The sequence below is a fragment of the Coenobita brevimanus genome, chromosome 102, assembly GCF_032717465.1.
Source record: "Coenobita brevimanus isolate Jiangsu-jjx chromosome 102, ASM3271746v2, whole genome shotgun sequence".
Taxonomy (NCBI): domain Eukaryota; kingdom Metazoa; phylum Arthropoda; class Malacostraca; order Decapoda; family Coenobitidae; genus Coenobita; species Coenobita brevimanus.
Genome location: NC_137055.1, coordinates 39,269,208 through 39,297,205, shown reverse-complemented (window position 1 = coordinate 39,297,205; position 27,998 = coordinate 39,269,208). Strand labels below are relative to the sequence as shown.

The window sequence follows — 27,998 nt, the reverse complement described above, 5'->3', positions numbered from 1 at the left end:
GTCTGGAGGATATCAGAATGCATCAGAAACATCGTCTTCTTGGTGAATAAAGACAAAAGTGTTAGGTACGAGAAGCAAGAGAATAATCGTCCTCGTGAATATGTTTAAATAAAAAGTGTTAGGTATGAAAAAAAAAAAAAAAACTCATGGTCAATAGAGTTAAATAAAGAAAAAGTGTTAAGTACGAAATGAATTAGAAAAATCGTCCTGGTAGTGAATAGGTATTAAAGTTAGAAAAGTACTAGATATGAAGAAAGTGAAAAAATCGTCCTCGAGTTAAATAAAACACGAACGTTAGATACGAGAAAAAACAGAAAAATCATCCTCGTGAATAGGCTTAAGGAAATCATGGAAAGGCTAAGAATGAAGGAAAGAAGCTGGGCAAAATCGTCTCTGCCGTTTCCCAGAATAAATAGATAAAAAATAATGTCTCACGGTTTTTCTGAGCTTAAAGGGAAGGGGGGGAAAAGCGGAGGGAGGGTGGCAGGAAAACAGTTGGTGGGGGAAAATTCAGACAAAAAAGAAAAAAATATGCTGGAAAAAGAGGGAAAGTTGGTATGAGGCAAAAATAAAATCAATTACAGTTTAAGAAGTTACTCTGCGCCATTATAAAACTCGTGATTTCGCAGGGGAGAGAGAGAGAGAGAGAGAGAGAGAGAGAGAGAGAGAGAGAGAGAGAGAGAAGGGTGGAGGTCTAAAGACTATGCATTAAAAATCCTTGTCACGGTCCTAAACTTGTCTCGCTTCTCTTCCCCCCCCCCCCCCAGTTTTTCGCTTCTTTCCGGATGGGGTGCAATGATGAGTTTTGTTTTGCGCTGATGACTGGTTCTGCACTGTTTGTGGATCGGGGCTTAGTTGGTGAAGAGTATGGAACGTAGTGTGAGGGTGAAGAACGTTGTAGAATGCAATATGGAATGTTGTGGGAGATTTATGAAGAACGTATTGGTAACCAGAAAGAATAGTAGGAGACTCTAAGGTCGTTGGGTTTGGCAATGACTCCGTGTTTGTAGGACGCGCTGGAGAGTGGGTTCCACCTCCATCGACTGCCATTGAGTTTGAGGGGTGGACACAAATGTCTATGTGAAGCAAGTAAATAGCCAAACCTACACCCTACCACTGCCTACCATCACTGTCTTCTATTTTACCGTCTGTGCCTTGTAATCTCTCTTGCCCTACTCCTAACCCTCTTTTGACTTCATCTCTTCAGTGAGGAGTACGGTCTTTTAACCTATTCAGTGGACAGGACCAAGTTAGGTATTTTATTCTGACTAACCCCGGACTAATGAACCGTACTTTGGTCGGGGAAGCCTCATCTGCAGTGCCCTCAAACTCCGCGTGTACAGGCAGGCTTCAGGTTTCGATCAGAATTTTAAAACCCAATTTGCTACGTAGATTCCATATTATATCTCCAAAAGAGAGGCCCACCTAGTCTAATATAAATGAACACAACTCAGCCACATTGCCCAAAGCTGGAAGCCTGCCTATGTAAACACGGAATTGGAGGGGACTGTGCAAATGTTAACTTTATATCGGGCTAGGATAGAGAGGAACGTGGTGGTAGGGAGTGAGACACGTACCGGCTGCGGCAGAGAGACGGTGGGTAAAGAACGAATGCGGAAGAAAGAAACGTAAAGGTTAGAGTGCCAGGGGACAGAGAGGACCTGTGCCCTATCGAAAGCCTAACCCTTCCACCAGTACAAAAAAAAAAAAAAAAAGTCAGCATAAACTCTACTCATATCATAAAACAGCTAGAGTACTCTTAAACCCTGACGCATCAGACATTAATGATAATCGGAAAGCCTGGAAAAGCTATGACGGTAGTTAGAAAACAGTAATAAAAAATAACAAAAGGTTAATATAGGTAAAGTAAAAAAATATGCCCCAGACCAGATAACTTTTAAATTTTGATGCGTCGGGCATTAGTTATTTGAGCACCTGGAGAAAGTGATGCTAGATAAATAAATAAATAATAAATAAATAAAATAAATGAAAGGTTAATATGCTAAAATGCCTCGTATAATACATTCCTAAACTCTGACGTATCGACCATTACCGATCCGACTGCCTTGATAAGCTGTGATGTTAGTAAGAAAGTAGCGGTATATGCAATGACGTCACGGGAAGCTGGATGGCATTGGGAGTCACGTGCCTAGTGTGAATCAGGAAAAATTGTCCTTGAGTGTACTTACGTTTCGTGTTAGTCCGGGACTTGGTGGAGAAAGAGGCGTTGAGATAGGGAGAGAAAAGAATGGGGTGAAGAGCAGAAGGGAATGAAGAAAGGGGATATTGTGACTCTCTCTCTCTCTCTCTCTCTCACACACACACACACACACACACACACACACACACACACACACACACACACACACACACACACACACACACAAAGAAACTGGCAAAAAAGGAAAGATAACGGTAGATAAAAAAAAATAAAACATTAAAAAGGAATATAGTGATACTGAGGCACAACAAAAACATACTGATGGAAAAAATGCAGAGATTCGGGGTAGGGAAGTGACTTTTTTTTCTTACACTAAGGGACATTGAAAGGCAGATATAATTATGGTCTACATAGTAATGCTTTAATTTAGTACTACGAAAGCTTAGTAGAATGTGAAAATATGTTTAGGGATCAGGAATAAATATAACACTCATCTGTTCCCTGCGTGTCATAATAGGCAGCTAAAGGAGACGAAAATAGAGAATTGAAAAAAAAATATGCCTTGTATTGGTGTTGCTGTGTTTTGGTCTCAGTGTATTGTGTAAGTAGCCTCGAAGCTCCTACGCCACAGGAGCTTCCCATTTGTATTTATACGGAACAAGAGATAAAGGACCTTATTTTAGATTATAATTTCTATATGAACCTACTTCACATATTTAGGGTAGTGTCTTAATTGTTTTTACAGTCCCGTGATTATCTGTTTACTTATAAGAATAAAATTGCATTAAGTGGGTGTAATTCTTCCAGAGTTAACATTGAATTAACAAAGAAAAACTCCAAAGAAACTGAGGTACACAGGAAGTCCTCACACTGATTAGAGCTGCCGATTGTGTGTTCATGTGTTTATTATTACGTCGTTGAGTGTGTGAATGGGAAGTGGCTGGGAGGTCGGGGGTGAGGGTGAGGAGTTAAGGCTGGGCGGGACGGGGGTGTTGGGGTGAGATAGTGATAAAGTAGATGTAGGGTAGGTGAGGGGAGAGAGAGAGAGAGAGAGAGAGAGAGAGAGAGAGAGAGAGAGAGAGAGAGAGAGATGGGGGAGGTAGGGAATAGGGTGACGGTAAAATAGGGTGGTGTATAAGGGTGTGGATGAAGATGGGTGTGGTGACGATGAATGTGGGTGAGGTAAGGGTGACGGACGAGGAGGAAGAACAGAGGAAGCTAGGCAGGAGGGCGAAGGTGAGGGTCGGAGTTGTGGAGTGAGGCAGGAGAGGAGTCCCGTTATCACACCCGGCAGCTGTGGGGAGGTTGGGAAGTAGTGGGTCAGGAGGCGAATGAGAGAGCCACGCACTCGCCGCTCCTGACATTGCTCAAGGTCTTGGCCAAACCGTCAAAAGTTAACGAGTATCAGCTAGACCAATAGTGCTTAGAGACTCCGTGCCTGAAATTTGACCTTGACCCGTGACCTGATCTTTGATCAATCTACACGAAAGTCAGGTCGCATTTTCACACACACACACACACACACACACACACACAGAATCGGGCTTGACCACATTAGCTTCACCTTCGCCATCGCTAACCAGTCTCATAAAATTATTAAATAGAAAACACGGTCATTTCGCAATAGTTACACATCAGGGTTGGGGGAAGGGGGAGAACGAGACAAATGTTGTGGGAGCCACGTTTTTGCTCTTTTAATTCATTAGGTTGAGCCCGCTGCCCAACTCTGTGTAGGAAGCAGCTACACAGAGTTGGGCAGCGGGAGGGTGGGCTCATGTTTCCCTCTAAAATAATTAAGTCCCAAATCCCTCAACACTCCACCCACTCACCTTTACCATGAGTGCAGTACAGTTAGATTAATGATGGTAACGTTACTGATAATACGGTAGTAAAGGTGAATTAGTTTTTCAAAGCCTAGCCAGGATTCTCGGTGGTTATCATTCCTGTGAACAGTTTGAGCAGTGAAATCCGCCAAGAGTTTTATAAGTAGGTTTTATATATATGGCGTACGGTACGGTATATGAATCTTGGCTCTTGAGATTTACAGAGGGAGGGCCCAGTTCTGTCTTTCCGCATCTGTCTGTGCATGTGAGATACTTTGAAGGCGGCCTGCAGTATCCATGTATTAGAATTAGAATTTGGTATCATATGAATCGTCATAATGTGCACCATTGAATGAACCACGAGATTTGCTTCCATGGGTCTTTCCCCTACTTATGAACCATTTAAAAAAGGAAATCTAGCTATATGACCGAATATTGCAGGATTATTTTTAGTCACATCAGAATCATTTGGATAATATTTGGATCAAGGCAGGTTACAATGATCAGAGAATGAGGTAAATCTTCCCAATTCATTTCTCGGATGCTGGACTAATATTGACGCATGTAGAAAATAAACTGATTTTCTTCTTCATTGCAATTACTGTCGTTGTATTTTCGACATGCATGCCAAAAGTTAGTTGGTCTATTAAATCTTTGTATTCCGTTAGTAAAATATGAAAAAGAGAGAGAGAGAGAGAGAGAGAGAGAGAGAGAGAGAGAGAGAGAGAGAGAGAGAATGTGGCAAGGAAGAGAAAGCACCATAGATCGCAAGATAAGCTAACAAAAAACTCCCTTTACTTTTCAACCTTTCATTCTTTTTTGTTTAACTCAAGAGACAGCAAGTGATAAGAACGATGGCGGAAAAAAAAAAACGGGGTGGGGCTGGGAAGAGGGGAGAAAGGGAGTACGGTAACACATACACAAAAAAAAAGATCAATAAAATGAAGGAAAAAATAATAAATGTCGTACATATTAATAAAACGTGTACCGTAAGGGAAAAAAAAAATAACTTACTGAGAGATTCCAAAAAAGATACGAGAGTAGTGGCTTTTAAACCCTTTACTTTTTTTTTTTTTCTTTTTGTCGCACCCGCACTGCCGACCACATCTACTTTTTGGGATATGTTGGGGTGGGTGCGGTCATTAGAAGTGTCCTTAGTCTTGTTTTTACTATGTTCTTACTATCGACAAGCGATTTGATTAAACTTTTGAGATGTGGTGAAATGGTGGATACTGTTGAGGGGGGTGCGGCTGTTACCTGTGTTCTTAGTTTTTTGCTGTGGTTGTTCTTGCTACGGACAATAGATTTAATGTAGCATAAGTCGTAGCTTACATGCCTCCTGTATTGAAGGAGTTAAAATGTTATCTCCAATTACCTTTACCTTATCATTCCCTACGTTGAGTAAAAGCGTCTGTTGGTGCGGAGAATACAGCTAATAGGGAGTCTTTTTACTTAAAAGAATAATAGTGAGAAAGTATGTGAGGGAAAAAAGAAAAATATAAAAATTAGGAGAAGAAACAGTTAGGTGGAAAATATGTGGGGGGAGGGAGACAAAAAACAGAGAAAAGTAAAAAAAAAAATCAGAAATTGAATAAAATGGAAAAAGAGCATATTGAGGAAAGGTAATTAACATAGTAGGAGAAAGAGAGAGAGAGAAAGAGGGAGGGGGCTAAAGCGAGAAAGAAAAGACCGACTGGAGAGTGGGAGAGTAAGAAGTCGAAAGGGCAGAGGAAAAAACGAAGGGAAAAAAGTAGGATACATAAAAAGAGAAAGGAAAAAAGAATGAAAGTAAGGAAAGGTTAAGCTCTTCAGTACCATGACGCCTGATTTACTTTATTCTTCCTCTGCCACCAAACGTTATTTTTTGTTTCTTTCTGTACTATCAGACCATTTTTCATTCTTTCTCTACCACCGAACATTAATTTTAATTTTTCCTGTACCACTAATCGTGTTCTCTGTGATATGATGCAATATTGAGAGGTAAGAAAAAAAAATCACAGAGGATGATGTACCATAAGTGAGATGGAAAATAAATATGGAGAGAGATACTGATGGAAGAAGTCAGGAAAAAAATAATTGTTAGCTGGAAGAGTGAGATACAGGCGTAGTGCGTTTCGAGTGATGGCATCTAGAAACGCAACCCAGTTCTGTCTCCGCGTGTATTATTGATTGTGACCTTGATGTCTTGGAGTCAGTCTGTAGTAACCAGGTATACCCACACAAAAACAGGTACTTGTCATTATGTACACTGTTGTATTTACGACTTGATTTGCCCCCGCTGCCTCCTGCTCCTGTGGGCATGCTGTTGATAGGTCTCCAGTTTTCTTAATTTCTCTGTTTCTGGATTCTCCCTCATCCCATCCACGGGTTGAGAAAAATTGTTCAGGGTGATAGGAACCCGTTACCCCCTCTTGAGAGTCCCCGACAAAGATAGAAAGAAAAATATAAGGTAGGCAGAGTCAGCAGAGAAGCAGAAAGAAAACTATAGGCAGAGTCTGTGGAGAGGCTTTGAGAAGGCCCGATTTAAGATTGATCTGGGAAATATCTAGACTCAAAGGGTTTAAAGTGAAGGTCTCAGGTCAGGGGCAAAATTTCCCCCTAAAATAACTCATATTTACGAGAGAGAAACAAGTGGAGCAAAATCCTTAATTCAGACAGACTTTTGTTACCTGAGAGGATATTCTCAGTCTTAGACCTGCGCAGGGATTTACTATATTCCTTTTACCTTAACTTTGCTCAGATTTTCGTCCTTTGCAGCCTATTTCACGTAGCGCAACTGCAGAATAAGATAATGCTACGGCTTTACGTTCTTTCCGTTGAAATCCCTCGTAACTAACATCATACTTAAATGTTAAAATATTGTTACAGTTAAACATTCAAGATGGAGATGTGACAATTTTAGGCCAAGTTAAGGTGAAGAGAGTGCAGTTAGAGTGATATAATGGGCGAAGACGGGAGGGAGGGAGGAGAGGGAGAGCTTCCGTAAGAGGGTAGGGAAGGAGGAAATAATAGAGGGAAGACGAGACGCGGAAGGAGTGAAGAAGAGGTCAGGTAACCAGCTGCTAAAGGCACTGGGTCACCTAACCTGCCTCCTTCTCCCTCCCATCCCTTCCCTTCCTCTCCCCGACCTCTCCCTCTCTTTCCTCTCATTCCCTCCCGTGCGCCCTCTCCCTCCTTTTTCTTTCCTCCATTCTCCCATCCTTCACCCTCTTCCTCCTTCCCTTTCTTCCTTCCTGTCTCCCATTCCTCTCCCTCTCCCCTTCCCTTTTCTTCCCTCCCTTCCTCTCTCCTTCTCCCTACTACCCCTTCCTCTACCATTTTCCTTGCATCCCCATTCCCCATCCCTCTCCATTTCCCTTTCCATCTCTAGTTGAAGAAGGAGGGGGAGGGGGAAAGAGAGAATTAATAATGGGTTTATGATGGGTGGAGGATTGTTTAAAGGATGGCAGAATGATTGGCGAACAAGAAGGACTGGATGGTGGTGGAGAAGGACGGGAACTAGAAAAAGATGGAGGTAACCTAAATGAGGGAAGTATGCTGTGAAAAGAGAAAAAAAAAAGTGAAAAGAGAGGAAGATTATTAGAGAAGAAAGATGGTAGAAGAGATGGAGGAGGGATGGAGGGAAGTGAATCAGTATGAATATTAATGGAGTCTCAGCTACCAGGAGAATACTACGAGAAATTAACTGGATATTTTAGTGTCGTATGGTAATGTGAATATCTCTTGGCCGCTACAGGTCTCTTCCAAGCTTACTTAAAACTTTCTGGGGTTAACACGAATGAAATATATAAGCCATCGTACTGATCGGGTTTTTAGAGATTATTTGTAACTTTTTCCGTACTAGAGGTTTAGGGAGAATAAAATCGTCTGGTGGTGTCATGAATAGAATAATAAAAAAACTGATATTGAATCTATGGAAGATATGGTAACTTCTAACCCACTGTATTTAGGCGGGTTCCCTGTGGTATGTAAAAAAAATCTTTTGTCGTTAGGCAGAGAACCTTCTTCCTTGCTATCCTCGTCTTAGCCTGTTCTAGTAGTCTGATCACACTTATATGAGCTGTCTAGCTCGAGTAATTTGGCGTACTGGAATCGCCCTCTTTTCTTATATTCAGAGCTAAAAAATAAATAAATAAATAAATCCTCAGCCTTCGTTTAGGGTTTAGGAATTGAGGTACGAGGGAGATAGGCTTTATGATCTGCGTAACTTGTAAGATAATTTTACATAACGAAGGTGGTGGGAGCCCAAATATGCCAGAGTAAATGTCAGTGAACTGTGATGCTGTACCTCGTAGCCATGGCAACAGATGAAGGTCATTGGACTGGGTGGTGATAATAGTAGTCGTAGTCGTGATGTTGTCGTTGATAATGATGATGATGATGATGATGATGATGATGATGATGATGATGATGATAATAATAATAATAATAATAATAATAATAATAATAATGATGAGGATGATGAGGATGATAGTAATAATGATAATAACAACCAGTTCCATTATATTTCTTGGGAGGTGCAAGAGGTGAGGAGGCTCCCTGGCACCTCTTCCTATGCGATTTATTTTGCTCATTACTCCTTCTTACTGTTCTCTTCTTTGCCAGGGAAATCAGTCCAGTACCGCCATACTTGGCATAAATAACACACAACAAATTGTTCTTAGCCAACCGTATGCAAAAATAAATCTCTAAGGAAAAGATGCTAGGGAACTTCTTTAATTGACAAGAAAATGGACCATGACCTTCTCCCGATTAGAGTGAGGTTGACAGGTGAGGGGAGGTGACAGGTGCGAGAGGAAAAAGTGAAATATTTTATGGTGGGAAGGGAGAGAGAAGATCAGGGATGACATAAGGGGTAGAAACGAGTGGACGATGTGAGGAAGGAGAAAAGGGAAGGAGGAAGAGGAAGGAGGATGACACAAGGAAAAGAAGGAGGGGGATAAGAACATTGAAGGTGGTTAGAGATGGGGAAAGATGTGAAGAGAGAAGGAAAATAGGAGAGAGGAAAAGAGAAGAAGATAAAAGAGAAGTTTGGGAGAAGGAGAGAGAATGGGAAAAGGGGCGAGGAGAGAAGCAGAATAGACAAAGAAGAGGGGGAGAGAAAGAGAGAAGATGAGGAGAGATGAAGAGAGGTGGAGGCGAGAGTATTAAGGTCTTTATCTGTGTATTGATCAACCTATCCATTACCTATTCCCCCCAGTCGTCTCTTCACTTCGCACTCTGACGCTTCTCTCCTTATTGCCTGCCATCCAGGTCTCTTCTGTTTATCACTCCCTCCATTCCTTTTTCCTCTGTTCCTTCTTCCTCAGTTCCTTCCTCCTCTACCCAGCTTCTCCCTCATCCTTTTATCATCCCCTCTATCCACCTTTCTCTATCCTACCTTCTTTGATCCCTCTGCCTTAACCTCTCCTCATCCTCTTCACTACTAGGACACACTACTAAGAATGCATTACTAACCCTCATACTAGCTAACCTGGCTACTAACAAAGCCACGAACGACACCACCACCAGTTCAAGGACAAGAGACAAGCCAACTTCCGGCGAGATTAGTAAACGAGCGCCTTCACGTCACGGGTAACGACACGTGCCACTCTAATTGCCCCCTTACACAACTCATTATTACCGCAGTAGTTATGGCTGTTTATATAGCAAGACAGTGAATGGATTTAATTGTCACTTTTCATAGTATTTCGCCCCGTCGATACCTTGGCGTCTTTTGTACATTTTCCTTTATATTTCAGGATAGGGAATGGATATATTTGGCTCTCTTTAATATACTCGTAAGCGCATTAATTTTTCAGTATTATGATTTCCTTTTACTCAGTTTTAGTGTGTTACATTATGTGTGTGTTGCCATTCAGAGGAATTAATGTCAGTAATTTTTCAGGTGCTACAAAACACGGTGCACTGTGCAGACCTGAGCAATCCCACTAAGCCACTGGAGTTATACAGGAACTGGGTGTCATCCATCATGGAGGAATTCTTCCAACAGGGTGACCGGGAGAGGGAGCAAGGCATGGACATCTCCCCTATGTGTGACAGACACTCTGCCACTATTGAAAAGTCACAGGTAAGTTAAAGAGTTGGTAGAAGTAGCCCTACCAGTAGCTAGAGATTAGAACAATTTTGGTTAAGGTTGTGATGTTGATTAGAACAATTTTGGTTAAGGTTGTGATGTTGATTTATTTATGGAAGGGGAAAATAGTATTGTAAGCAACCCTGACTTTAGGTCTTTATACTTAATCATATATATTTAAGGGGAAGAATGGATTTGATCATCGCTCTTAAAAATAGTACATCCATCAGTGCTTTGGCGTCTCTTATAGTTTATCCTTGTTATCTCTAGACGATTTTATTCAGCTAAGGGGAGACTTTTCCGATTGGAGGAGTTAGATATAGTGTTTATTAACCCTTTCACTACTATAGATCCTTTACCTGAGGGAAATCATCGCAATCAGCAGGGTTATATATGGCGTGAATTTACATGTATATGTGTATGAATGTATGTATGTATGTATGTATGTATGTATGTTATGTGTATGTTATTCATTAGCCACTTCACAACGATGACGGCTCAAACCCTTCTCACTTCTATTCATCCTGTTCATGCTTCCTTCAGACGCTTTTACTCAGCTTAGGGAGAAAGTGTTTTAGCCTTAAAGAAAATTCCATCCATTCTTTTCAGTCAAGTTTAAGGAAACGTGCACACACACACACACACACACACACACACACACACACACACACACACACACACACACACACACACACACAAATACGTTTTTTGTTCTGTTATGGTGCACCAGGCAGATCATGACAAAGAAGGGTAGAGAGATAGATAGATAGATAGATAGAGAGAGAGAGAGAGGGAGAGAGAGAGAGAGAGAGAGAGAGACAACAGGAGGTAGGGTCAAGTTTTTGTGTTCTTATGGATAATTGTCGAAGGGCTATAGTGATGGAAATTTACTCTCTCCCCCTCCCTCCCTCCCTCCCATAGATGCAGGGGTGAGGGAGTTTAAAGATAGTGGGGGGGCGGAGGGGGAGAAAAGTGGATGGGGACAGGCGAAAAAGTGGATTAAGTGAGGTAAATGTTGGGGGGTGGGAGTGGTTGAGGGAAAGGGTTGGAGATAGGGGAGGGATGGGTTAGTCTGAGGGGAAGATAGTGGGTGGGAATGGAAGTGAAACTGAGAGAGAGAGAGAGAGAGAGAGAGAGAGGGAGAGAGAGAGAGAGAGAGAGAGAGAGAGAGAGAGAGAGAGAAAGTAAATGGGGTGAAAACGTAACTGAAAGGAAGCGAAAGAAATGGTTAGAGAGAAGGAAATGGGCGGGGTGAAGGACGATGGGCGTTGAAGGAAGGGAAGGGAGTTTGAAATAAAGGTTCAGAGGTGAAACAGAGAGAGAGAGAGAGAGAGAGAGAGAGAGAGAGAGAGAGAGAGAATTATCCTGCCCCCTCAAGAAGCCAGGATAAAAAGATCTACCGTTCTACCCTTTCGAAACAAGACCGTAACTGGTTAAAAAACACATTATTTTTGTGTCCCACGTCCACCTTTTAATATGTACCTACGTGGAGGTGAACGCGTCTACCTGAATCTCACCTGCTTCTCTACGGCACAGGTAGATGAAAAAAATATGCCGTACTGTCGGTAAAACAAGCCTTGTTGCTTAGGAGGTCGGCGGATTAACGGAGAGCGATACTTTAATATGAATACATCCGATCTATATTACCTTTTTGTGGCGTAGGTTAATGTGGGGTTCGGCTATCGTAGTACAGGTATTTTTAGCCGTGGTACACTAGCATCCGTCCCTGGAAGCCTTTAAATGATAGAAAAACATCCGGCCACCTTTTGGATCTGAACTGTGGCGCAGTAACCACAGTCTACCCCCACCCGATGCCTTTACTGCTATGCCCCTGAGAGGTCACAAACTAATGATCAGAGTGGGCGATGATACTGAAGGATAATTTTGGAAGAATACCGTTAACACTCTTGAGTTTGTGATGAATTTTGTGTGCATTTTAATGGTCTCAAATAAGCTGCGATGTTCAGCGCTGGCATTCATAGAGAAAACGAATGAGCTAGTTAGAGATTAATCTTAATATTCCATCCAGTGTTTAGAAATTAAGTGAAACGTAATGGTATCAGGCTATTTGGGGAACTGTATCGCAGGGAGGGAGAGTACTGTTCAGCAGATCATGAAGAATGTAATTATTCTCTTTTATCTCTAACTTCGCCCAGATTTTCGTCTTTTTACAGCTTATTTCACGTAGCTCAGGGGCAGAGTAAGGCATTTCTGCGGCTCTGCATCCTTTTCACAGCGATTCTTTTTCACAGGCATCTTATTCTAGCCCTAATGTATGCGGCATTTTAATCAAATGCTAATGTACTCTTACAACTCTGCATTTATGATGAAGTGATGGCGAGTATAGTAAAACAGTCCACAAGGTCTCTAGCAAGGCCTTTGAACGAGATCAATAGAACAGTCTGTTGGCATGGGAAATGGAAATCAACATAAATTTTCAGTCTTTCACCACGAGAGATTTCCCCTTAAAGGAATCAACTCGCCCCTCGGCAACAAGAATGATATGAAAAGAAGTTAAAGGACATTGCAACACGTCGGAAGCAGTGAGTCAACAATGGCGCACACCTCAAGAGTTCAGTGTAAGTGTGGTTCGTGCAACAAGGATGAACTGCGCAATCTGTAATATTGCCTGGGATCTGAACAGCGTGTGCTGCTAATCGTGAGCAATATTCTGGCTGCCATGGGAGACTTCCTAGCACTTCTTAGCGATTTCATTGCATATCGTATACGGTATTAATATTATCATGTTTTGGGGTCTTCTTATCGACATAGTATGTGCTACTGAATTCCTATGGAGGAACTGGTGCTTCTGAGAAGTAAAAGAGCAGATTATCATCATCATCATCGTCGTCTTTGTCGTCGTTGTTATCATCGTCATTATTATTATTATTATTATTATTATTATTATTATTATTATTATTATCATCATCATCATCATCATCATCATGATCATTAACAAATAACATACAAAGAGGATACGGTATTAGAGTATCTAGGCATAATAAATATCTCACGAAAAGGTGTTGCGACGTCTCCGTTACCAACAGGAATACAAACTCGTGACAGACAGCGACCCTAGTGTCCTCATCGTCATGCAGCTTTGGAAACAGCACGCAACACCCTAGCTTCACCGCCATGCACTTCACGTCAAGGTTCATCATGAAACGCTTGTAAATCAATGCAATGTTAGTAATTTCATGCAGAACTTATACCTCGTGTGGAAGAGTAGTAATTTCAAGGAACATTACTAATTCCATGAAGCTGTGGGGTCATTGTAATTTTAGTAATGTAATAGCTAGGTGTTTCATTGCAGAATTACGTCTTGCAACTCTAGTGGTCACATTCTCGTCGATTAAGAAAGCTCCCTAACATCTTTTCCTTACCAGTTTATTTATGTTAAACCATTTTCTTAAACGTTTTTTCCTTATTTATGCAATCTGTGTCGATAATGCAAAGGAATAAACATGATACAGGATACTATTAAGATATAACATGTAAAATGAATAAAATAAGTGGTGCCATTTTTGCAGGAAAATGGCACCACTTAAAGACTATGACGATTTATTTTGCACTCTGTTCTTGATACTTTCAGTTTTTCTTAACTTAGGAGTTTCCCAACAGGATGGCTTAGACACAGCCATCGTTAGTCCCTTCTCTATTAGTGTGCTTTCTGAAAATGAAAAGAGAGAGAGAGAGAGAGAGAGAGGATAGCTAGAATAAACTAAAAAAAGATGTTATGGTAGTGAAAGGTGGGAGGAAAAACATGCAATGCTCCTACACCTTCGTTATCTACCCCTCGAGGCTATAGACATGCACGGGTCGCTTCCACAGCTAATTTCCCTATAGGCGGGCTCTGTATATTTCAAAACGTTATAAGAAGAAAGAACTAGAGCTTTTTCCCGTGTTTTCCCGCCATCTATTCGTAAGACCTGTCAAAGTGAACCAGGTGTCATTGCTTCCTCTCGACGAAAAGAATCCCCCCACATGGTAAGCTTCGTTGGCAAGGTACGGGGTTCACATAGGAATTTGTGGTAGTTGTTCCGATGATGCCCCTGTTAATGGATCCTACTCTTGCCAACATCATTGTCAAGGGTGAATGGAAGCGGAAACAGGTGTGAACGTTTCGATGATTAGCATTTACTTTCGTTCTACCACCAGACATTATTTACCTTAGGAGAGCACCGTAATAGTGAAGGGGCTAATGAAGATTATATGTAATCCCCCTGCTTCGAAGAATAAAGTAGAAAATCCGTCATATTATTGAAGGAGTTAAGTGGAGCGCCTGTGGAAGCGGCCTTTGAACTATATCCCTTGCTGTTGCCGCTCCCAAACCCACCAGTGACAGCTAGGTGCGGTCTCGTCTGGTCAATATGCTGAGATATTCACTGGGTAAACCGGAAAAACTGTGGCTGAGGATATCGAAAAACCACTGATAAAAATAAAAGGTTAGGTAGTCGCGAATGTCGAAAACCCGGAATTTTAACTTACTGTCTTATTGGAGTTTAAAGGTAGGCTATATAGTTATGGCTAAGTTCAGGAAATATCGACTATTTGTAGATGTGTGGAACCAGTAAATGAATATCAAAAAACAGCATGACAAACATTTCTTGCCGTTTCAGTTTCTTGGGATTTCCTTCGGCTGATTAAAGTCGTCAAACGGCTGCTTCATTAAAACATCTAGCTACAACCAGTCATGAAATGGTGTGTCTCGTAAGATGAACGAAATCGTCTGGTAGTAGAAGGATTAAACATGAAAGACGTGGTCGTAATGAAAGGGTTAATTTACTCAAGACTTTTTTTTTTTTTTTTATCTGCCTCTCATGTCTCGTGGTGAAGGAAGGGAAGGGAAACACTGGAGCGTTTTGACAATACATAACATTCCTGAGTTAGAACGGGCGTGGTGAGGGTTCCTGGTATGTCACAAGGTCTCGGGATTGATCCAGTGTGTCTCTGTGTGTGCCCTTGATTACTCATACATGACCTCTGTGGGGAACTGAGGAAATATGTGGATTGGAAAAATGACTTTTTTTTTTTTTTCAGTAGTGCCACCAGAGGATTACAGTATAGCCAGTTCAGCTCAGAGATGCCTCATAGTGAAGGGGTTAAATAAACAGAAAATAGTCTATAGTTAGATGATAAATATTATGTTAACAGGTAGAGCACTTTGTAGTAGGTGCAGTAGTTTGAGTGGTCATATGTTTGTCTAGTGGTCTAACCCATCAGTCGGGGCGAAGGTCAGATACTAAGTGAATCAACCTGAATGCCAATGAGGCGGCTGACGGTTTTTCGATCTCTGTATATCACCAGGGGCACCGACTGGCTACCTATCCTTATCCATTCATTTACATTTATTCTCGTTATCTCCATACGGATGTATTCAACTTAGAAAAGATCCCTTATATTGAAGGGATTAAACTTCCTGGACAGGGGTCGCCCTAGCCTCGGGCCTTTTCATTCATCTGTTGGATAATATGCACCGTTGTCCACTACTTCTCATTAAAGCATCTATAAAATCATTAAGTAATGAGAAAGAGGCAGGGGAGGAGAAGAGATGTAAGTGTTTGATTGTACTACTGTGAATGGGGGGGGGGGGATGTGAACAGAATAGCTGGTAATAGAGGTAGAGTAACCTCGGTCTGTCTGGCCGAGCAAACCTATCAAACGCTGGCAAGCAACCGTCCCTCCAGGGCCGTTCCGAGAAGTGAACCAATGTTCTCTTGCGGTGGACAGCGCCTCTTCACACCTAGGCGCTTGGCAGAGTGTAGAGGTTTGGTTTCTGGATGGACGCTGCATCTGTCTCTCCATCCAGTTAACAGGAGCATCATAGAAGGCTCCGCATCGCCCCGAAATTTGGTTATATGGTTACCACCCAACGCTGCAAATGGTTTCGTGGGTTACAGGTGCCTCTGCAGTCAGTATAGAGGCACCTAAATACAGTACTATATAGAGTAGGTGAATGATAGACGCACCCACCTGTAGCTAAGTAGAACAGGTAGGTTAGATAATTAGGGTTCACCTGCTTGGAGGTACTGTTAAATTACCCCCTCCACCTCTTCCTGTTACACGCTCAAGGCAATTTTCCTTTGTTGTAGGTATTCGCCCCCTCCCGCGTTTTGCACTTTTACTTTCATTTTTTTTCACTGTTTTGATTATTTTTTTATACCCATTCCCTTATTTATCGCGTCGTCTCTCTCTCTCTCTCTCTTTCTTTCTCTCTCTCTTTCTTTCTCTCTCTCTCTCTCTCTCTTTTCTTTCTCTTTCCTTTTATCTTCCCCCCTTCCCACTCTTAATCCCAGGACAGCTGTGGGAAACAAATCATTAAAATCTTTCAACCAGCGAACCGTATAACCTCTACCATTACCACCACTACCACCATCATCACTGCTACCACTACTGCTACCACTTTCCCAGCATACCTACACTATGCTACTACCACCACTTTCACCATCACCACTGCTACCATCACTACCACCACCATCATCGCTGCTGCCACCACCACTTCCATCACCACCTCTGCACTACCACCACCACCACCACTACCACCACCATCACTGCTGCCATCACTACCACCACTCTCTCAACACCCCTACACAATGCTGCCACCACCACTTCCATGACCACCTCTACACTATCACCACTACCACCATCACCACCTCTACACTATCACCACTACAACCACCACTCTCCCAGCACCCCTACACTATGCTCCCACCACCACATCCACCATCACCACTATACTACTACACTTTCACCCAACTCCCATTATCACTGCCACAATTACGCCTACCTTATTAACACCACCGCTACAACTACCCTACCATCACCACTCTCACTATCACCATCACCGCTACCACCACTACGACGACCACTATCACCCATTCGTCACCCCTATCCTCCGCTGCCAGCCTGCCATAGCCATCACTCCTCTAATATGTTAACATCTCTTCTTATCTTTATCTTATTTTTGAAACCGCCAGACGATTTTATTCAGCTCAGCAGATACCTTCGTCATATAGTGACCAGTTGAAATAGAAACGCATGGACCTCTTCTCTCTCTCTCTCTCTCTCTCTCTCTCTCTCTCTCTCTCTCTCTCTCTCTCACCAGACATTTTTATTTAGCTGAAGGGCATATTTTCCATACGTCTCTAATTAATTCGCTGTTTCCATTAAATATTGTCCGCTGGTCCCGTGGGCAGAGACACAAGTATCTTCCCAAATATGACGAATACATGACGGAAAAATCGAACCATCTGAAACAAATATTAGTAAAGATAGGATTTTCATTTTATTTCGCCAGTTGTAATTTTTCTTCAGACGGAATTAGGAATATTGATGTATCTTTGATCGTACTATATACTACTCTGTGAAGCCACAGACATATGCGAGATCATGGACCCTTTTGTGTGTGTGTGTGTGTGTGTGTGTGTGTGTGTGTAGAAGATATATCAAATAATGTAAGTAGCCACAAACACAGTTGCATGAAAGCCGAATACTTGATGCATAATATTAATCTAATTTTATATATCTAGAAGACGCTGATGCTATATAATGTCGTTCTTAATTCCTGACCATGCCCCACTCCAAATCAGCAATAACACGATGGTAGCTGATATTTTCTGCGAGAAGAGGTCTATGGGATATTTTTTTCATTTGTTGTTCACTGTAAAAGTCAACGATCGCACGATTTCTGTGAAAAAAAAAAAAGTGAAATATATGAATTGTTGGTTGAAGATGAGTTAACTGAGCATCGAAGATCATGGGAATATTTGCTCCGTTTAATTGGCCTTTAGGAGAGATCTTTGGTGGTGAATTATACTCCTTTTATTCTAATTTGGTCTAAACTTGTCATCTCTCCATCTTAAATGCTGAGTTGTAGCAATGACTCGGCACTAGATTATGGTGCTAATGACGAGGAAGTGCAATGGAAAGAATGTAGAGCCGTAACATTGTCTCTTTCTGCCACTGAGCTCTGTGAAATAACGTGCAAGAGGAAGAAAATCTGGGCCAAGTTAAGGTGGAAAGAGTGTAGTAAGCCAAGCTCATTCCCCGCCAACCACTTCCAGCCAGACAGCCCATGCCCGTCCTTGACTTTCTTTGTCGACTCTCACTCACCGAACCTGAAAGTTACCCTCCCTCAGGACACACACACACACACACACACACACACACACACAGGAGAGAGAGAGAGAGAGAGAGAGAGAGAGAGAGACAGACTCATCCCATCTTCCTTTCTCACTTCTAATTTCTTTTTTGTTTTCCCTTTTCCTGTATCATCTTTTCCTCACGGTTCATCTTTTCTCATGACGTTTTCATTATTTTTCCTCCTAATCTTCTGCCTCACCTGTTTTTCCCTTCACACCCTTATGCATCCTCATGATTCTCTCACGATTCATCTTTTCTCTCACTTTTTTCATTCTCTAATATCTGCTCCTCTCTTTAATTAATCCCTCTTCTCATTTTGTTTTGCTTTTCCTTCCTTTCTTTCACATCTTTCTTCCCTCATGTTCTCAGGCCACTTCTTTCCTACTTTCTATTTTTCTTTCGCTTTCTCCTCTGATATACATTCTTCCTTATCCACCTAGAATGCTTTCTCTTGCTTTTTTTTTTTTTTTTGCCTCGTATTGTCCTTCTAGCCTTGTCTCTTACTTTTGCTTCGTGTTTTCTTCCTACTTCTTCCCTCCTGCTCATTTTTCCTTTTAGTCTTCAATATTATCTTTTCTTCCTCATCTTTTTTTTTGCATATTTTATCAGTCTTAATCCTTTTATTGTCTTCCTCGTTTTCTTTCCCCTTTTCTGCTTTCGTCTTTCCACTTACTCTTTGTTTTCTTACCACATGCTTTCGACTCCATCTTTTTCCTTCTTTCTCTTCTCTTGCCTTTTTTCTTCTCCAGTTTGCTTCTTCCCAAACTTGGTTTCTCCCCATTCTTCTTTCCTTTCCTCCTTGAGAGAGAGAGAGAGAGAGAGAGAGAGAGAGAGAGAGAGAGAGAGAGAGAGAGAGAAACAGTAATGAATGACTTCATCTGCTACACAAAGTTCTGGTGCCCTAAGCAGGTACTATCACGCATCATCCAACTTCACCTCCCTCTCGAGGAACTGAAGCTTTCTCTTTTATAGGTACTTTCCATTAAACTGGTCTCCAGTTCGCTAAAAATGAGAGCTAAAATTGCATATACCTTTCAGTATTACGGAATTTAATAAACTTTTTTTTTTTTTTTTTTAGTCCAACTGCATGGGTTATGAGACGAGAGGTAGTAGCCCATAGGAAGTGTGTGAAGGGAAAGATGCTTTTCATATGAAACTTTTAGTTGACGAACCAATTTACACGATCAGTTTCGAAACATGATGTTGGGGGGTGGTGACGCGAGATAGCGCGTAATCTGATTGTCGACAGGCAAACTGAAGCACTATCTCTTCTAGAACATAATTCAACGAGCTAGATAACTGGGCACGATCACCTGCCGCACGCACGAATCAGTAACTTGATTTAGTACCATATATCGAAGCGAATATTGTAAGTCACTGCACCAGCTCTTAGTCCTTCGGTTATCCGAAACAACGATTTTATATTACTCAAAGCTTCTGAGTTCCCGGAGATCACGGCAACAGTCTCGCACAAAGACGGCTGTTCAAAAACGGTACTTTTATATCATTCGAAGCTTCTGAGTCCCTGGAGATCACAGCATCAACCTTGCACAAAGAACGTTGCCCCAAAACAAGACTATTATATTATTCGAAGCATCTGAGTCCCTGGAGATCACAGTGACAACCTCGCACAGAGGCGGTTGCTCCGCCCACAATCATTAGTCTCATTGTCGTTGAACTGTGAAGTGGGTGGGCGAACGCATCATGGCGGGATTGCAGCATCTTGAACTTGAGGGAAAGGTAATTATATACGCGTGTTCTCAGTAAGATTATAAGAGGTGCATTTATTTCCACATATAAAACACCGAGGGGAAAAAATGTTATCATAGTCCAAGTAATGTAGAGATGCATTTTTTGTGGTGATATCTTAGGAACTGAGAGAAAATAATATATTCTCTCATTCCTAGTAACATAGAGATGTATTTTTTTTTTTCCCTGATATACCTGTAGGCTACGAGTATTTCATAAGCATCGAGGTAAAGTAATACGGGTATAGTTTTGTATTCCCTGTAACATTATGAGATGCGTTTTTCTTATATATTTCGGAAGCATCTCGTGTTTCCTGTAACAATATACTGTATGAAGTGTGATTTTTTCTGACATTTTCCGAAGGCATGCGAAAGGAGGCTAATTTTTACTTCACTTTTGTCTAGTTATCGTAAATTCTATGTGCAGAGGAAGGATTTTGTTTATAAATTATAATAAATTTTCTTGTTCTCAGCAGTGGTGAAAGCAGACATTTTTTCTGCTCTGGTTAAGTGAAGTTAGACTTGTAGTTTGAGTTATAGCGTAAGTTGGATTACGTGGAATTAAATTAGATGGAGTGACTATAGTTTTAATAGATAAAATTGTGTGACTTTAGCGTCGACTGGGTTACAGAACATGAGACGAAGAGTGAAGATGTGGGGCTTTTAATTACCACAGGATATGGTATGAGCTCACCTGAACACGGGGTAGGGATGGGGGGAGGTTGGTTAGTCTCCCGGGTCACTGCACTAGAAACCCAGCCCACACCAAGGGAAAAACACAACTTTCATCCACCGTGTTAAAAGACTACACCCTCCTTCCCTCCATCCTTTCTCTACCTCTCGTCGGTGAAAGTTTATTGATTGAGACTGGGGGTGAAAAAGAGGGGATTTTCTTAAAAGGCGTGTGATGTCTTCTGCGTCGAGCAAATTAGAGAAAGTTGACTAGCGTGACACAATAAGTAGTTTCAGTTTTACGGCGTATCATCTTCAGGGTTATTATATATATTACACACATGAATGCTCGCACACTAGCAAAAATGTACGTGCATACATACAAATAATACTAAGAGCACACACATACACACACACACACACACACACACACACACACACACACACACACACACACAGTATATATGCACCCGCCCACAACACATAAACGCGGAAGTCCTGTCCAATTAACGAAAACTGAGTGCACAAATCTCTTAAATCCTGCCATTAGATGCGGCGGCTACGTGATTATGTTCTTCTGCGAGGTGACTCCCTGACACCCGTGTTTTCAGTGGCATAAGAAGCTTCGTAGCACTTCTTCCTAAGCGATTTATTCTGCATACTGCACCTTCAAATTATATTGTATCTCCTCAGTGCCATTCTAACAATGATACAGATTGCACTGGTAAATAGATGATGATATTAAGGAGCATAAATAAATCGCTAAAGAAGAAGCATCAAGAAAGGTCTCAAGGCAACGAGAATATGACCCTAGTCCGTATTAAGAGTGGTATAGGGGGTTTCGTTGCATCTCTTTCAAAACAGTTTATTCTCTTGTATGTTATCAGTAAGGTTTTGACATTGATATAGTTTCCACCAATAACATGCAAGACGATATTGAGGTTGAATGGGCAGAATAAATCGCTAAGGCAGATGCGTCACGAAATCTCAAGGGAACGAGAATATACGACCCCTTAGAGAGTGTAGGGAGCAACGACCTGGTGGCAGGGGTAAGGGCGTATAAGGACAGGGATGAGTGGGAGTAAGGGAGTAAGATGCATTTGTACCTCTGCATACGAGTTTTCTAGCATATATATTCACTATATTCACAGGAAGTCATTATACACTAGATTGTTTTTTCACACTTGCCTATGTATTAGATTGTGGTATGTTATTCAAATCCTTGCCCGCAATAGCAGTACTTCAGAGAGAGAGAGAGAGAGAGAGAGAGAAAGGGAGAGAGATGCATTTAAGGGTTTCATATAATCAAGTAATACTGCATCCATCACACCACATGAAACATTACACTTCTCACACCACAGGCCCTTGAACCACTGTCCTTCACACCACGCTTCCTGTCCGACCACATTTCCTGCTGTACCACATTCCTGTCACATTATACTCCTTGCACTACACTCCTCGTTGCTACCACGCTTCACACCACACTCCACATCTCGCACCTTTCACACCACACTTTACACATCATACTTTTCCTTCCCCTCCCCTCTGCATCACACTCCCCCTTCAGCACATCCTTCACATTCCACACCTTATTCCACAGACCTCCTCAGATAGGCTACCATTTACACCTCCTCCTCCTCCACCTCCTCCTCCTCCTCCTCGTCATCATCATCGTCATCATCATCATCATCATCATCATCATCATCATCATCATCATCATCATATCCCTCACACCAAACTGCACACCTTCACCGCACTTGTGTCACACTACACACATCTGAAGCAACACACGCTTACTCTCACACACACACACACACACACACACACACACACACACACACACACACACACACACACACACACACACACACACACACACACACACACACACACACACACACACACACACACACACACACACACAAACCTGCACCCAACCATCCATTCATCCATACAGTCATAAATTCATCGGTGCATCCTTAACCCTATAAATCTCTTCAGTCACGCAGCCTTTCTTTTACTCTTCCGCTCACGGGTCTTCCTCCCTGGTTTTTCGTGTCATTAAACTCACTCACTCCCGTCCCCTCCCCCCCCCTCTCTCTCTCATATGCCGACACTTCTACGTTTCCGTGCACCGCTCCCACTATAGACATCCTCTCCGAAGCCATACTTGGCCTGCATGAGAAGCGGTAGATTCTGGGTATCACTCTCCTCGAGGAAAGTTTAGTCTTAATTTTAACTGCATACGAACTGACAGGTGAGAATAATAATAATAATAATAATAATAATAATAATAATAATAACAGTAATAATAATAATAATAATACAGCAACAGACACAATGCCTTAACACTTACCTCCATGCTGTTGATCTTCCAGGTGGTTCTATCAATCTGCCGTGACCCCTGACGCCCACACACGCCCACATCAACACCACCACCACGCTGGCACCCACACCCGCCCGCACACCGCCCATGCTTGTCCAGGTAAGGGGGAAGGCAGGTGGATATGCACGCTGTAGGAACCTGTTGGGGAGAGAGAAGGAAGATGATCATACTGTTGTGATGTTTTGCTTGATGAAGGCTGTGATGTAGATGGTGTGACTAATGATTTTTATTTTTATTTTTGGTATATATTTCTTATGAGTTTTGATCTAACATTTATATTACTAGTGGCAGTGGTGGTGCTGTCGGGGATGGTTCTGTTAGTACTAGTTACTGTCTTCCTAGTATTGTCACTAATGTTTCCACTGATGATATTAATTCTAACGAACATCGAAGAGTTGAGTTTATAGCACACGCAGTAAAATAATAATAATAACAGATTGTGATTGTGGTGGTGGTGATGATGATGATGATGATGATGATGATGATGATGATGATGATGATGGTAAAAATAATAATAATAAAAAGAAAAATAACAGGGGGTCGTTCCTCTCACTAGGACTACCCATTTACCGGAGCACATGAGTTGGTGCCGGATATAGCCAAATCTCTCACGCTGTACTAACCCAATAAACCCGAGTCCCACACTTTCTAGGAGACAGCTGACGGTACGGGGTGGAGGGGGGCTGGGAGACAAGGAAGGAGAGGGGTAGGAAGAGAGGGCAGGAAGAGGGGAAAGGAGGGAGGGGAGGCGAGTAGAGAGGGAGGGAAGGAGGAGAGAGGTCGGTGGGAAAGTGGGCGGATAGGGAGGGGACTAGAGAGAAAAGAGAAGAACGGGAGAGAGGAGGGAGGTATGTGGAGAATCGCGTGGTAGGGAGGGAGGAAGTGTGGAGGAGGAAAAAGACATACAGCGATGGGAGTTAAGTTAGGAGAGAGAGAGAGAGAGAGAGAGAGAGAGAGAGAGAAAGGAAAGATAGGGAAGGTGGAGAGAGAGAGATATATGGAGAGACGAGGAGCGTGAGTGAGGAGGAAGATGTGTGGAGGGGGAAGAAGACACATAGGGAGAGGAGAGAAGGCAAACAGGAAGAGGAGTAAGGTTAAAAGTGAGGGAGCTGTGACAAAAGTATAGAAAGAAATGAAAGAGGAGGGCAGGCACTGAGAAGAGGAGGAGGAGAAGAGGAAAAAAAAAGAGGGAGAGGCATAGGATAAGAGGGTAGAGCTGGAAAGGAAGAGAGGTGGAGTGACAGGGAGAGAGGGATGGGTAAAAAAAAAAAAAATGAGTGTGGAAGGCGAAAGGGATAGGGGGAGCGTTTAGAATAGCAGGAAGGAGGGTAAAAAGTACGAGAGGAAGGGGAAAGGAATGAGAAGAGAGGGGGAGGTAGGGGGGAAATAAAAAGTGAGAAGGGTAAAAGGAGAGGGAGGGAGGGGGAGGCAAAAAAGGGAGAGAGGAAGGGGGGAAAGGATAGGGAAGGAGGAGGAGGTCAAAAAGTGAGAGATTAAGGGGAAGAGGATAGAGAAGGAGTTAAGGAGAGGGGGAAGGAGGAGATGAAAGAAAAAGGTTGGGAGACGAAAAGGTATGGGAGAGGGATAATGTGTGGAAGGAGGAAGGAAGGAAGGATAGACGAGGAATTTAGGATAAGAAGTGAGGGGAGAAGAAAAACCATGTAAGGCAGGACGTAACAAAGGAAGCAGAAGGGGTTAGGGGGTGCAGGAGAGGATAGATGTGGAGGGGGGGAGGGAAAATTGTGTGGAGGGAGAAGGAAGGTAGGATAGAAGAGGAATTTAGGATAAGAAGTGAGGAGGGAAGAGAAACCATGTAAGGCAGGGCGTGACAAAGGAAGAAGAAGGGGTCAGGGGAGGGAAAGATGGGGGATAGGGGAGAGGTTAGATGCGGAGGGAAGGAGGGAAAGGGGTAGGAGGGAATGTGTGAGAGAGGGGGAGGGAAAGGACCAGGGTAGGAAGTGGGGTTGACTTAACATGTCCCATCTCTTCCTGTCTCCTCGTTCACTGTCTCTGTTTCCATCCTTGCTGTCGCTCTGTTTGGATCTGTCATTCTGTATGTATGTCTGTCTACCTATCTGTATCTAATTCTGTTTATTTATCTGTCTATCTGTCTGTCTATCTGTCTTTTTCTAATCATTCTATCTAGCTATCGATCTATCTATATACTGTATATCTGTCTGTTAATATTAATCTGTTTATCTATTCGTTACCTATCTGTCAGGCTGTCTGTGTCTGTCTGTCTATCTGTCATTATCTGTATATAATTCTCAGTATCATTAACTTCTCTCCCTCAGCTCCATAAAGCTGTTGGTCGTCGGCGTCGTTAAAATCATAATGCTATCGTTTCCAGAGCGCAGATATAGAATGAATTTTATATATATTTTATAAATACATTTATGCTTATTAGTTTTTTTCTTAACAAAGCTGATAGTTACGAATGACCAATGTATGTCTGCTGTTAACTGACATCTATTTGTGTGTGTGTGTGTGTGTGTGTGTGTGTGTGTGTGTGTGTGAAACGTGGTATAGTGGTTTGTGTGTGTGAGAGAGAGGGAGAGTATGGTTACCGTGGGAGAAAGGAGAGAGTGTTATAGTCCTAGTTCCAGTCATTAAGCAGAGCACGGTGTGTGTGTGTGTGTGTGTGTGTGTGTGTGTGTGTGTGTGTGTGTGTGTGTGTGTGTGTGTGTGTGTGTGTGTGTGTGTGTGTGTGTGTGTGTGTGTGTGTGTGTGTGTGTGTGTGAGAGAGAGAGAGAGAGAGGAGAAAATATAAATTAACAAAGAACCGTAGCTATAAACAGTGAGGATAATAATGAAACGGAGATACTGTACTTAGAGTGAAAGGTAAACTATTATGAATAAGATATGTTGTGAATGATGCCGTAACTGATAATGTGAATGGAAGGCGCTGTGATGATGCGCTGTGAATGATAAGGTACTGTGAATGAGAGGTAGGCTTCTGTGAATGAAATGTGCATTGAATGAGGCGCAGTGAATGATAGACTGCCCGAATTGATAGACAGGTTACTGTGATCAAATCGCTGTAAAATAGGCTACTTAGATTACTGCGAATTATGGGTTACACTGAAAGATATGCAGGTTAGTGAATAATTTGCTGTGATATATACTACACCTACTGTGAATGAGAAGTGTTTTGAAATTACTGTGGATGAAAAGCAGGCTAATATGAAGTGAAGGTACAGTGAATGAGGTACTGTGAATGAAAGACTCGTGAATGATAAATGCATGTATGTAATGATCCATCGCTTCTCTCATGATAGGCAGGAGGAATGTGAAACTAACCATCATCCATCTCGTCTCACTTTCCTTTACATATTTCACTGCCAAAAAATTATAATCCTTCACCTGTCTTCACTTTCATGTTGTGCGTAAAAAGTGAGGGAGTGAGTGTGCGATGCTTAAAGTGAGTGAGTGAGTTAGTGAGTGGTACCGACAGTAGAGGTGCAGAGAGGTGAGTGAGTGAGACTGTAAATGAGGTAGGTATGGCGAGTAAGTTAGATGAAGTGACTGAGTGAGTAAATGAATAACTAAGCAAGTGAATGAGATAAGATGCGTGAATGAATGAACTGTGGCGAGCCAGTTGCATAAAGTGAGTGATTTAATAAGTTTTTAGTGGATTAGTGAGGTCGTGTGTGTGTGTGTGTGTGTGTGTGTGTGTGTGTGTGAGAGAGAGAGAGAGAGAGAGAGAGAGAGAGAGAGAGAGTAAGCAAATCAGTGAGTGAAGGTAAGGTAGAACCACATCTGCGTATACATGACCACTCTCCCCACCCCAACCACACCCCTGACGCAATACCCCCAACCACCACCCCTACCTCGCAATATATGGGGGAAGGAGAGGGGGAGGTGGAGGGGGAGGGGGAATGTCGGTGAGGGGTGGGGAAGGGGGAGGGGGAATGTGGGGAGGGGTGGTCAGGGAGTCATTACGGTGAATGTTTCCAGCACCTTCAGCCTTACCAGACATGTTATTGTTTTATACTGTTGCTTTTGTTCACCTTTTAATTATATCCTTTACGTAACACTTCTTCGTGACTAGCACTGCATTTCTAGTGTTAATCTTCTGTTACACCTCAGCATTCAAGACGGAGAGATGGCAATTTTAGGTCAAGTTAGAGTAAAATGAATGTAGTTACTAGAAAATGGTTGTTCTGTTGTTCTCTGGATAACAAATAATAATGGAATGGAATGTGGGAACTTAAGCTTTTTTTTTTTCTGTTCACGGTTATTATGGTCAGTGATTAGCTCGATTAGTTTTGTTGTTTCCTGCGGACATAATAGGAAATAAGTTAAGGCATTGTAGCCTACACTCTCTCTCTCTCTCTCTCTCTTTCCTTATCCTATCAATCCCGTCCAGTCTATCTAATCATCTCTATCTATCTATCTCTCTGTCGCTATCTCCATTCATCTATAAAATGAAGAATTGATTAATCACACAATAACTCCTACAAAAACTCTCTATTCACGGACATTGCCCTCAGAACGACCTCTTCCACGAACATTAACCCACAAACCCCTCCACATCTTCTCGTAGTTCATCATTGCTGCCAACAGATGATTTTATTCAGCTTTGGAGTGCATCGTGGTGGTAGAGGGATTAATGAAGGCTGTAATCATCCCTGCTTGTTAAAGGGCATGGCCTAAGCTGAGTAAAATCGTCTGTATGCGTCTCTTGGGCTGACTGAAATCGTCTGGTTGTGTCCAAAAATCAGTATAGAAATTAAAAGTTTATTCTCGCAGTGATTTATATTCTGAAGTGTATGTACTTTTTTCCAGGTAGTCTCATCGGTTATGGAAACTCCCTAATTTTGTTTATTACACCTTACTTTCCTATTTTGTGATGTATACATCCGTCTAGCATTGCCACAACATATCCTTAATTACCTTATGATTTTTCGTTCAGAAGGAAAAAGAAAATATTACGTCAAAGTTAACCCATTATTACGGTGACGCCTATTACTTTAATCCTGCTTCCGTT

At 42.1% G+C, this 27,998-nt stretch overlaps 1 protein-coding gene across 1 annotated transcript in view; it reads right to left on the bottom strand.

Annotated features, from left to right (window-relative positions):
- LOC145415307 (uncharacterized) overlaps window positions 1-23,097 on the bottom strand; it is a 34,705-nt gene extending 11,608 nt beyond the window's left edge. Inside the window, exon 1 of the mRNA XM_080284579.1 lies at window positions 22,979-23,097. Coding sequence (XP_080140705.1) covers window positions 22,979-23,097 — 119 coding nt within the window. The remainder of the gene's footprint in view (window positions 1-22,978) is intronic.
- Between the last annotated feature and the right edge of the window lie 4,901 nt (window positions 23,098-27,998).